Consider the following 12,852-nt stretch of genomic DNA (forward strand, 5'->3'; position numbering starts at 1 on the left):
CTCCCCCCCCACCCAGAAGACTAGGCTAACCCCCCCCACCCAGAAGACTAGGCTAACTCCCCCCCCCCACCCAGAAGACTAGGCTAACTCCCCCCCACCCAGAAGACTAGGCCCCCCCACCCAGAAGACTAGGCTAACTCCCCCCCCACCCAGAAGACTAGGCTAACTTCCCCCCCACCCAGAAGACTAGGCTAACTCCCCCACCCAGACACCAGGCTAACTTCCCCACCCAGACGACTAGGCTAACTCCCCACCCAGACGACTTGGCTATCGAGAGGAGGGGTGAAGGGGATAAGAAGGGGGAGAGGAGAGAGGAGGAAAGGGGTGAGAGAGAGGGGGGTGAAGGGGAGAGAGGAGGAGGAAAGGGGATAAGAAGGGGGAGAGGAGAGAGGAGGAGGAAAGGGGATAAGAAGGCGGAGAGAGGAGAGAGGGCAGAAAGGTGGGAATCACAAACCCTCCCTTGTCTCTCCAGCCAGCTGGTCAGAGGATATTCCACACGTAGCCTCCATATGCTGCTGTATGTGCTAAGAGACATGGAGTGGCGTGTGTGTGGGGGGTTAGGGGTGCAGAAGGTTCTTTAACACCTCTCTCTCCACATCAGCTGAGTTGTCTCCGAGTGATGATTGACTCTCAGTAACATGCGAAGTAACACAGTTACATCAAACAGACCCAGTTTCAAACTGGAACGCTTTGTACTAATGTTAGCTAGTTACATGTAAATATCATGGTATCATCAGGACAGTTTACAAAGAGTAGTTTATGTTAACAACACACAGCACCAATACTATAATACAGCACATAGCTACTAGCTTCTAATTTCAAGGGCTCCTAGCTCCTAGCTTCTAATTTCAAGATCTCCTAGCTTCTAGCTCCTAGCTTCTAATTTCAAGAGCTTCTAGCTCCTAGCTCTTAGCTTCTGCTCCTAGCTTCTAATTTCAAGAGCTTCTAGCTCCTAGCTCCTAGCTTCTAATTTCAAGAGCTTCTAGCTCCTAGCTTCTAGCTCCTAGCTTCTAGCTTCTAATTTCAAGAGCTTCTAGCTCCTAGCTTCTAGCTCCTAGCTCCTAGCTCCTAGCTCCTAGCTCCTAATTTCAAGAGCTTCTAGCTCCTAGCTCCTAGCGCCTAGCTTCTAGCTCCTAGCTTCTAGCGCCTAGCTTCTAATTTCAAGAGCTTCTAGCTCCTAGCTTCTGCTCCTAGCTTCTAGCTCCTAGCACCCATCTACACTACTGTTCAAGTTTGGGGTCACTTAGAAATGTCCTTGTTTTTTAAAGAAAAACACATTTTTTGGTCCATTAAAATAACATCAAATTGATCAGATATACAGTAGACATTGTTAATGTTTAATGTTGTAAATGACTGTTGTTGCTGGAAATGGCTGATTTTTTATGGAATATCTACATAGACATACATAGGCCCATTATCAGCTACCATCACTCCTGTGATCCAATGGCACATTGTGTTAACTAATCCAAGTTTATCATTTTAAAAGGCTAATTGATCATTAGAAATTACTTTTGCAATTATGTTAGCACAGCTGAAAACTGTTGTCCTGATTAAAGAAGCAATAAAACTGACCTCCTTTAGACTGGTTGAGTATCTGAGCATCAGCATTTGTGGGTTTGATTACAGGCTCAAAATGGCCAGAAACAAAGACCTTTCTTCCGAAATTCATCAGTCTATTCTTGTTCTGAGAAATGAAGGCTATGCCATGTGAGAAATTGCCAAGACAGTCAAGATCTTGTACAACGATGTGTACTACTCCCTTCACAGAACAACGCAAACTGTCTCTAACCAGAATAGAAAGAGGAGTGGGAGGCCCCTGTTACACAACTGAGCAAGTGGATAAGTACATTAGAGTGTCTAGTTTGAGAAACAGACGCCTCATAAGTCCTCAACTGGCAGCTTCATTAAATAGTACCCGCAACGTCAACAGTGAAGAGGTGAGTCCAGGATGCTGCCCTTCTAGGCAGAGTTCCTCCGTCCAGTCTCACCGTCAACAGTGAAGAGGTGACTCCGGATGCTGCCCTTCTAGTCAGAGTTCCTCTGTCCAGTGTATGTGTTCTTTTGCTCATCTTAATCTTTTATTTTTATTGGCCAGTCTGAGATATGGCGTTTTCTTGGCAACTCTGCCTAGAAGGGCAGCATCCCGGAGTCGCAAGGACATTTCTAAGTGACACAAAACTTTTGAACGGGAGTGTATCTCTATCCTCGGCCCAGTAAAAGTCAACAGCTGCATCTTTGATTGTGTCAACACATCCAGCTGCTGAAGGCCTCCTTGGACCAAACATCACACATCAAATCTTATTAGTCACATGCGCTGAATACAACAGAATACAACCTTACCATGAAATGCTTACTTACAAGCCCACAACCAACAATGCAGTTCAAGAAATACAGTTAACAAAATATTTACGAAATAAACTAAAGTTAAAAACAAACAAAAAAGTTACACAATAAAATAACAATAATGAGGCTGTATACAGGGGATGCCAGTACTTCTGTAACTAGAGGCCGAGCCTCCTCCCAGAGCAAAACGTATTGTCATGAAACAGCAGGGAGCAGGTCTCGAACCTTCGACCTTCTAGCCCGAAGTCCGGTGCGCTATCGGCTATGCCGAGTCGTTACAATATTATATTTTACTAACATCAGTGCCACTCAATTTAGGACGTTACTTTACGTTAGGTTACATTTTTGACCCGTTTAGTATGATATATTACGTCCAATAAGACAGTAGGTTACATTTTGACCCGTTTAGTATGATATATTACGTCCAATAAGACAGTAGGTTACATTTTGACCCGCTTAGTATGATATATTACGTCCAATAAGACAGTAGGTTACATTTTGACCCGTTTAGTATGATATATTAAGTCCAATAAGACAGTAGGTTACATTTTGACCCGTTTAGTATGATATATTACATCCAATAAGACAGTAGGTTACATTTTGACCCGTTTAGTATGATATATTACGTCCAATAAGACAGTAGGTTACATTTTGATCCGTTTAGTATTATATATTACGTCCAATAAGACAGTAGGTTACATTTTGACCTGTCGGGTATGATATATTACGCCCAATAAGACAGTAGGTTACATTTTGACCCGTCGAGTATGATATATTACGTCCAATAAGACAGTAGGTTACATTTTGTCCAGTTTAGTATGATATATTACGTCCAATAAGTCAGTAGGTTACTGCAAACCCGAAAGGAGGGTGGTTGGTGTGGAGAATAACTCTAACATCTAGCAACCCCAAAGGTTGCGTGTTTTCATCTCATCTACTTTTAGCTACTTAGCATGTTAGCTAACCCTTCCTCTAATCTTAACTGTTTAACCTAACCCTTAACCTAGGCCTAGCCACCTAGCTAACATTAGCCACAACACATTGAAATCAATCATATATTATACGTATTGCAAATTTGTTTCATATTGTACCAATTGCAATTCGTAACATACTATAATTGTCCAACAGCTATTACATTGGCAGTAACGTTTTGCTCTGAGACCAGTTTGACCCTTACCATAATACCCATAATAACAGCTAGCGACCCTATTCCTACCACCACGACGTTACCCTGAAGTTGCCCCGCTACCTTCCGCCACTACATAGCTGGCCCTCCTAACCCCGGTCCCTGCCTACCCGGCTGGCCCTCCTAACCCCGGTCCCTGCCTACCCGGCTGGCCCTCCTAACCCCGGTCCCTGCCTACCCGGCTGGCCCTGCTAACCCCGGTCCCTGCCTACCCGGCTGGCCCTCCTAACCCCGGTCCCTGCCTACCCGGCTGGCCCTCCTAACCCCGGTCCCTGCCTACCCGGCTGGCCCTCCTAACCCCGGTCCCTGCCTACCCGGCTGGCCCTCCTAAACCCGGTCCCTGCCTACCCGGCTGGCCCTGCTAACCCCGGTCCCTGCCTACCCGGCTGGCCCTCCTAACCCCGGTCCCTGCCTACCCGGCTGGCCCTCCTAACCCCGGTCCCTGCCTACCCGGCTGGCCCTCCTAACCCCGGTCCCTGCCTACCCGGCTGGCCCTCCTAACCCCGGTCCCTGCCTACCCGGCTGGCCCTCCTAACCCCGGTCCCTGCCTACCCGGGCTGGCCCTCCTAACCCCGGTCCCTGCCTACCCGGCTGGCCCTGCTAACCCGGTCCCTGCCTACCCGGCTGGCCCTCCTAACCCCGGTCCCTGCCTACCCGGCTGGCCCTGCTAACCCCGGTCCCTGCCTACCCGGCTGGTTAGAGTTATACATGCAGGGTCTGATACATGGTCCCGCTACTTGCTGACCCAATTCACCACCGTCACTATCAGATAAAGTCAATATAACTGGATCGATACATTTAGCTAACGGAGTTTGAGCTAGCGGTGTGAGTGGGCTGTGTTGACGGAAACGGGTGCTCCTAGAGCGGGTTTACCTGGAGGGATGACCCGCTGCTCCGCTCCAAGGCTGCTCTGCATCAAACCGAGTAGGAGCACACAGACCACGGCGATCCAATTCGACTCCATGGCCTTGGTGGTGAGACTTTCCGGGTGTAATTTGGCTACTGTAGACTACAGTATATAATATGTCTCTCTCTTTTAGTAACGAAGATGATTCGCCCTGCGCAGTAGGAATATTCTGTCAACATACCGTTACCCCGCCCCTTTCAACCGGGTTCGAGCAATGAGAAGCAGCAGAGAGGTGATCGATGGGATGACACCCAATCAAAACACCAGACGGACCGAGTGTGGACCAATGGGAGCAGGACAGATGGAAGTTAGAAGCGGTGATTTTCCTGCCTTGCGGCCACAGAAAGTTCTTGAAAAGAAGTGAAATGTGAATCTCTCTGCCACGTCGTTGGAATTCCTGGCCCAGACAGAAGAGGGGGAGGAGAGGATGGGAGAGACTCTCTCTCTTGACACCCCCCAGTAACGATGTTAGTTTATAGCTCATGTTTAGTTAGTTAGTAGATGGTATATAGTGTTTAGTTAGGAAGCTTTAATGTGTCATTATAATCTACTGTAACATACTCTACTCGGTTCCATTGATAGGAACGAATTCAATCACATTTATTAACAATTGATACAGACAAATGAATCATGTTAAAGGGCAATTCCACCACTTTTCAACCTCATTTTCATTATCCCCAGCACAATGCCAGTGTCTGTCGGTAATCATTAATATAAAAGTCAAATAATCAAATCAAAAGTGGCAGAATATGTAAGATAATCTTTACAGAACAGTCATTATTTCATGAATAAATAATAATGATACTATTATTCATATTATTAGGTATAGTTAATGGTGTGTTTTAGATGGGGCGGCAGGGTAGCCTAGTGGTTAGAGCATTGGAGGTTGCAAGTTCAAACCCCTGAGCTGACAAGGTACAAATCTGTTGTTCTGCCCCTGAACAGGCAGTTGACCCACTGTTCCTAGGCCGTCATTGAAAATAAGAATTTGTTCTTAACTGACTTGCCTGGTTAAATAAAGGTAAAATCATTTTAAAAATGAGTAGCATTAAGGGTTCTTCAACAACAGGAGACCTGACTGACCTCAGGGAGAGAGACATCTCCCTAAAGCTGGTGTCCCAATGTTGGTTTTACTGTTAGCTATAAATGCACTAACTGTAAGTCTCTATGGATAAGAGTGTCTGCTAAATGACTAACATGTAAATGTAAACACACTGTAAAAAGTCGTTAGTTCTGCGAAATCAATTTTTTTGGTGGAAACATTAAGGGGGCTGAATAATTTTTCACACCCAATTTTTCAGTTTTTGATTTTTTAAAAATGTTTGAAATATCCAATAAATGTCGTTCCACTTCATGATTGTCCCACTTGTTGTTGATTCTTCACAAAAAAATACAGTTTTATATCTTTATGTTTGAAGCCTGAAATGTGGCAAAAGGTCGCAAAGTTCAAGGGGGCCGAATACTTTCGCAAGGCACTGTATGTCAGTGCGTACGTCAGTGTTCAGTACTTATGTCAGTGTTCAGTACTTATGTCAGTACTTATGTCAGTGTTCAGTACTTATGTCCGTACTTATGTCATTGTTCAGTACTTATGTCAGTGTTCAGTACTTATGTCAGTGTTCAAATCAAATCAAATTTTATTTGTCACATACACATGGTTAGCAGATGTTAATGCGAATGTAGAGAAATGCTTGTGCTTCTAGTTCCGACAATGCAGTAATAACCAACAAGTAATCTAACTAACAATTCCAAAACTACTGTCTTATACACAGTGTAAGGGGATAAAGAATATGTACATAAGGATATATGAATGAGTGATGGTACTGAGCAGCATAGGCAAGATACAGTAGATGATATCGAGTACAGTATATACATATGAGATGAGTATGTAAACAAAGTGGCATAGTTAAAGTGGCTAGTGATACATGTATTACATAAGGATGCAGTCGATGATATAGAGTACAGTATATACGTATGCATATGAGATGAATAATGTAGGGTAAGTAACATTATATAAGGTAGCATTGTTTAAAGTGGCTAGTGATATATTTACATCATTTCCCATCAATTCCCATTATTAAAGTGGCTGGAGTTGAGTCAGTGTCAGTGTGTTGGCAGCAGCCACTCAATGTTAGTGGTGGCTGTTTAACAGTCTGATGGCCTTGAGATAGAAGCTGTTTTTCAGTCTCTCGGTCCCAGCTTTGATGCACCTGTACTGACCTCGCCTTCTGGATGATAGCGGGGTGAACAGGCAGTGGCTCGGGTGGTTGATGTCCTTGATGATCTTTATGGCCTTCCTGTAACATCGGGTGGTGTAGGTGTCCTGGAGGGCAGGTAGTTTGCCCCGGTGATGCGTTGTGCAGACCTTACTACCCTCTGGAGAGCCTTACGGTTGAGGGCGGAGCAGTTGCCGTACCAGGCGGTGATACAGCCCGCCAGGATGCTCTCGATTGTGCATCTGTAGAAGTTTGTGAGTGCTTTTGGTGACAAGCCGAATTTCTTCAGCCTCCTGAGGTTGAAGAGGCGCTGCTGCGCCTTCTTCATGATGCTGTCTGTGTGAGTGGACCAATTCAGTTTGTCTGTGATGTGTATGCTGAGGAACTTAAAACTTGCTACCCTCTCCACTACTGTTCCATCGATGTGGATAGGGGGGTGTTCCTCTGCTGTTTCCTGAAGTCCACAATCATCTCCTTAGTTTTGTTGACGTTGAGTGTGAGGTTATTTTCCTGACACCACACTCCGAGGGCCCTCACCTCCTCCCTGTAGGCCGTTTCGTCGTTATTGGTAATCAAGCCTACCACTGTTGTGTCGTCCGCAAACTTGATGATTGAGTTGGAGGCGTGCGTGGCCACGCAGTCGTGGGTGAATAGGGAGTACAGGAGAGGGCTCAGAACGCACCCTTGTGGGGCCCCAGTGTTGAGGATCAGCGGGAGGAGATGTTGTTGCCTACCCTCACCACCTGGGGGCGGCCCGTCAGGAAGTCCAGTACCCAGTTGCACAGGGCGGGGTCGAGACCCAAGGTCTCGAGCTTGATGACGAGCTTGGAGGGTACTATGGTGTTGAATGCCGAGCTGTAGTCAATGAACAGCATTCTCACATAGGTATTCCGCTTGTCCAGATGGGTTAGGGCAGTGTGCAGTGTGGTTGAGATTGCATCGTCTGTGGACCTATTTGGGCGGTAAGCAAATTGGAGTGGGTCTAGGGTGTCAGGTAGGGTGGAGGTGATATGGTCCTTGACTAGTCTCTCAAAGCACTTCATGATGACGGAAGTGAGTGCTACGGGAAGGTAGTCGTTTAACTCAGTTACCTTAGCTTTCTTGGGAACAGGAACAATGGTGGCCCTCTTGAAGCATGTGGGAACAGCAGACTGGTATAGGGATTGATTGAATATGTCCGTAAACACACCGGCCAGCTGGTCTGCGCATGCTCTGAGGGTGCGGCTGGGGATGCAGTCTGTGCCTGCAGCCTTGCGAGGGTTAACACGTATAAATGTCTTCCTCACCTCGGCTGCAGTGAAGGAGAGACCGCATGTTTTCGTTGCAGGCCGTGTCAGTGACACTGTATTGTCCTCAAAGCGGGCAAAAAAGTTATTTAGTCTGCCTGGGAGCAAGACATCCTGGTCCGTGACTGGGCTGGATTTCTTCCTGTAGTCCGTGATTGACTGTAGACCCTGCCACATGCCTCTTGTGTCTGAGCCGTTGAATTGAGATTCTACTTTGTCTCTGTACTGACGCTTAGCTTGTTTGATAGCCTTGCGGAGGGAATAGCTGCACTGTTTGTATTCGGTCATGTTACCAGACACCTTGCCCTGATTAAAAGCAGTGGTTCGCGCTTTCAGTTTCACACGAATGCTGCCATCAATCCACGGTTTCTGGTTAGGGAATGTTTTAATCGTTGCTATGGGAACGACATCTTCAACGCACGTTCTAATGAACTCGCACACCGAATCAGCGTATTCATCAATATTGTTATCTGACGCAATACGAAACATCTCCCAGTCCACGTGATGGAAGCAGTCTTGGAGTGTGGAGTCAGCTTGGGCTCTTCCATGCCGTCCCTAGGAGGGGTGAGCCACTGGCTTACTGGTGCTCTTCCATGCCGTCCCTAGGAGGGCTGAGCCACTGGCTTACTGGTGCTCTTCCATGCCGTCACTAGGAGGGCTGAGCCACTGGCTTACTGGGGCTCTTCCATGCCGTCCCTAGGAGGGCTGAGCCACTGGCTTACTGGTGCTCTTCCATGCCGTCCCTAGGAGGGGTGAGCCACTGGCTTACTGGTGCTCTTCCATGCCGTCCCTAGGAGGGCTGAGCCACTGGCTTACTGGTGCTCTTCCATGCCGTCACTAGGAGGGCTGAGCCACTGGCTTACTGGGGCTCTTCCATGCCGTCCCTAGGAGGGCTGAGCCACTGGCTTACTGGTGCTCTTCCATGCCGTCACTAGGAGGGGTGCGTCACTGGCTTACTGGTGCTCTTCCATGCCGTCCCTAGGAGGGGTGCGTCACTGGCTTACTGGTGCTCTTCCATGCCGTCCCTAGGAGGGGTGAGCCACTGGCTTACTGGGGCTCTTCCATGCCGTCCCTAGGAGGGGTGCGTCACTGGCTTACTGGTGCTCTTCCATGCCGTCCCTAGGAGGGGTGCGTCACTGGCTTACTGGTGCTCTTCCATGCCGTCCCTAGGAGGGCTGAGCCACTGGCTTACTGGTGCTCTTCCATGCCGTCCCTAGGAGGGCTGAGCCACTGGCTTACTGGTGCTCTTCCATGCCGTCACTAGGAGGGGTGCGTCACTGGCTTACTGGTGCTCTTCCATGCCGTCCCTAGGAGGGGTGAGCCACTGGCTTACTGGTGCTCTTCCATGCCGTCCCTAGGAGGGGTGAGCCACTGGCTTACTGGGGCTCTTTCATGCCGTCCCTAGGAGGGGTGCCGGACGTGCTACCTGTCTTAGACCTGCTGTTTTAAACTCTCTAGAGACAGCAGGAGCGGTAGAGATACTTTGAATGATCGGCTATGAAAAGCCAACTGACATTTACTCCTGAGGTGCTGACCTGTTGCACCCTCTACAACCACTGTGATTATTATTATTTGACCCTGCTGGTCATTTATGAATGTTTGAACATCTTGGCCATGTTCTGTTATAATCTCCACCCGGCACAGCCAGAAGAGGACTGGCCACCCCACATAGCCTGCTTCCTCTCTAGGTTTCTTCCTAGGTTTTGGCCTTTCTAGGGAGTTTTCCTAGCCACCGTGCTTCTACATCTGCATTGTTTGCTGTTTTAGGCTGGGTTTCTGTCCAGCACTTTGAGATATCAGCTGATGTACGAAGGGCTTTATAAATAAATTTGAAGAACAGAACTACAAACATTTTTTTTAAAGGCACACCGTAGCCTACATTAAACATTGAAGATGGAGCCAGAGCGGATGGCTGCAGTTTTGTTGGTTCTTAACCAGCTGTGCTATTGTGTTTGTTTTTTCACGTTGTTTGTAACTCATTGTGTACATAATGTTGCTGCTACTGTCTCTTATGACCGAAAAGAGCTTCTGGACATCAGAACAGCGATTACTCACCTTGAAATGGACGAAGAATTTTTCTTTTGAGTCGGGCGAGAGGGATTTACTCCAGACACCTGACAAGGACCTCATCCCAATAATTCGCAGGAGAAAGAGACAGAGATATCGCGGACGGAGATTGGGGTGCCTGATAAGTTGCTGGCAACGAGTGGCTAATCTGCCTTTGCCATCGGTACTATTGGCCAACATACAATCACTGGATAATAAAGTGGACAAAACTACAAGCACGTATATCCTACCAACGGGACATTAAAAACTGTTATGTCTTATGTTTCACCAAGTCTCCTGGGTGTTCAACCACGGGGCAGGGGTTATTCCAGTACCTCGTTGACTGGGAGGGTTACGGCCTGGAGGAGAGGTGCTGGGTTCCCGCTAGAGATATCCTGGATCCAGCCCTCATCGCCGACTTCCACCGCCGACACCCCGGGCAACCAGGTATCAACCAGGTAGTGTCCCTAGAGAGGGGTACTGTCACACCCTGATCAGTTTCACCTGTCCTCGTTATTGTCTCCACCCCTCCAGGTGTTGCTTGTTTTCCCCAGTATATTTATCCCTGTGTTTCCTGTCTCTCTGTACCAGTGTATTTATCCCTGTGTTTCCTTTCTCTCTGGTACCAGTGTATTTATCCCTGTGTTTCCTGTCTCTCTGCACCAGTGTATTTATCCCTGTGTTTCCTGTCTCTCTGCACCAGTGTATTTATCCCTGTGTTTCCTGTCTCTCTGTACCAGTGTATTTATCCCTGTGTTTCCTGTCTCTCTGTACCAGTGTATTTATCCCTGTCTCTCTGTGCCAGTTCATCTTGTATGTTAGTCAAGTCAACCAACGTGTTTTTCCCCGTACTCCTTTTCTATTCTCCTTTTGATAGTCTTCCTGGTTTTGGTTCCTGCCTGACTCTGGACTACTTTCCCACCTGCCTGATCATCCTGCCTGCCCTGACCTTGAATCTGCCTGCCTGATCATCCTGCCTGCCCTGACCTTGAATCTGCCTGCTTTTCAGTGCCTATTGGAATCTGGTTTTGACCTTCAGCCTGTACATGACCATTCTCTTGCCTAACCCCCTTTTTGGATGAATAAACATGGTAAGACTCCAACCATCTGCCTCCTGTGTCTGCATCTGGGTCTCACCTTGTGCCTTGATACAAACACTGTTTTTTCCAACCGTTTGCTAAGAGCTGGCAGCAAGCTGATAGGTCTGCTGTTAGAACCAGTAAAGGCCACTTTACCACTATCGGGTAGCGAAATGACTTTGGCTTCCCTCCAGGCCTGAGGACAAAAACTTTCCTCTAGGCTCAGATTAAAGATATGACAGATAGAAATAGAATAGTGGAGGCTGTTATAGCAGCAAAGGGGGACCATCTCCATGTTAATACCCATGATTTTTGAATGAGATGAGCAGGTGTCCACATACTTTCGGTCATGTGGTGTAGTACTGTTCATTAACCCTACTAGATAGCAGTGGTGGAAAAATAACCAAAATGTCATACTTGAGTTAAAGAAAAGATAGCTTAATAGAAAATGACTGAAGTCAAAGTCACCCAGTTAAAACTTACTTGAGTAAAAGTCTAAAAGAATTTGCTTTGAAATATACGTAAGTATCAAAAGCAAATGTAATTGCAAAATATACTTAAGTATCACAGTGTCCCCTGTGAATCCGTTGGTAGAGCATGGCACTTTGGGTTCAGTTGTTAGAGCATGGCATATTGGGTTCAGTTGGTAGAGCATGGCACTTTGGGTTCAGTTGGTAGAGCATGGCACTTTGGGTTCAGTTGGTAGAGCATGGCATCTTGGGTTAAGTTGGTAGAGCATGGCACCGCCAGGGTTCAGTTGGTAGAGCATGGCATCTTGGGTTAAGTTGGTAGAGCATTGCACCGCCAGGATTCAGTTGGTAGAGCATGGCACTGCCAGGGTTCAGTTGGTAGAGCATGGCACTGCCAGGGTTCAGTTGGTAGAGCATAGCATCTTGGGTTCAGTTGGTAGAGCATGGCACCGCCAGGGTTCAGTTGGTAGAGCATAGCATCTTGGGTTCAGTTGGTAGAGCATGGCATCTTGGGTTCAGTTGGTAGAACATGGCATCTTGGGTTCAGTTGGTAGAGCATGGCATCTTGGGTTCAGTTGGTAGAGCATGGCATCTTGGGTTCAGTTGGTAGAGCATGGCATCTTGGGTTCAGTTGGTAGAGCATGGCATATTGGGTTCAGTTGGTAGAGCATGGCACATTGGGTTCAGTTGGTAGAGCATGGCACTTTGGGTTCAGTTGGTAGAGCATGGCACTTTGGGTTCAGTTGGTAGAGCATGGCATCTTGGGTTCAGTTGGTAGAGCATGGCACTTTGGGTTCAGTTGGTAGAGCATGGCATCTTGGGTTCAGTTGGTAGAGCATGGCACCGCCAGGGTTCAGTTGGTAGAGCATGGCACCGCCAGGGCTCAGTTGGTAGAGCATGGCACCGCCAGGGCTCAGTTGGTAGAGCATGGCACCGCCAGGGCTCAGTTGGTAGAGCATGGCACCGCCAGGGCTCAGTTGGTAGAGCATGGCACCGCCAGGGCTCAGTTGGTAGAGCATGGCACCGCCAGGGCTCAGTTGGTAGAGCATGGCACCGCCAGGGCTCAGTTGGTAGAGCATGGCACCTTGGGCTCAGTTGGTAGAGCATGGCACCGCCAGGGCTCAGTTGGTAGAGCATGGCACCGCCAGGGCTCAGTTGGTAGAGCATGGCACCGCCAGGGCTCAGTTGGTAGAGCATGGCACCGCCAGGGCTCAGTTGGTAGAGCATGGCACCGCCAGGGCTCAGTTGGTAGAGCATGGCACCGCCAGGGCTCAGTTGGTAGAGCATGGCACCGCCAGGGCTCAGTTGGTAGAGCATGG

At 48.0% G+C, this 12,852-nt stretch overlaps 1 protein-coding gene across 1 annotated transcript in view; it reads right to left on the reverse strand.

Annotated features, from left to right (window-relative positions):
* The window catches only part of LOC121847355 (multifunctional procollagen lysine hydroxylase and glycosyltransferase LH3-like), a gene marked incomplete at its 3' end in the record, with an annotated part of 35,670 nt that extends 31,098 nt beyond the window's left edge, over positions 1 to 4,572 (reverse strand). Inside the window, 1 exon segment of the mRNA XM_042327951.1 lies at positions 4,403 to 4,572. Coding sequence (XP_042183885.1) covers positions 4,403 to 4,493 — 91 coding nt within the window.
* Between the last annotated feature and the right edge of the window lie 8,280 nt (positions 4,573 to 12,852).

The sequence above is a fragment of the Oncorhynchus tshawytscha genome, linkage group LG10 (genome assembly GCF_018296145.1).
Source record: "Oncorhynchus tshawytscha isolate Ot180627B linkage group LG10, Otsh_v2.0, whole genome shotgun sequence".
In the NCBI taxonomy this organism is placed as follows: domain Eukaryota; kingdom Metazoa; phylum Chordata; class Actinopteri; order Salmoniformes; family Salmonidae; genus Oncorhynchus; species Oncorhynchus tshawytscha.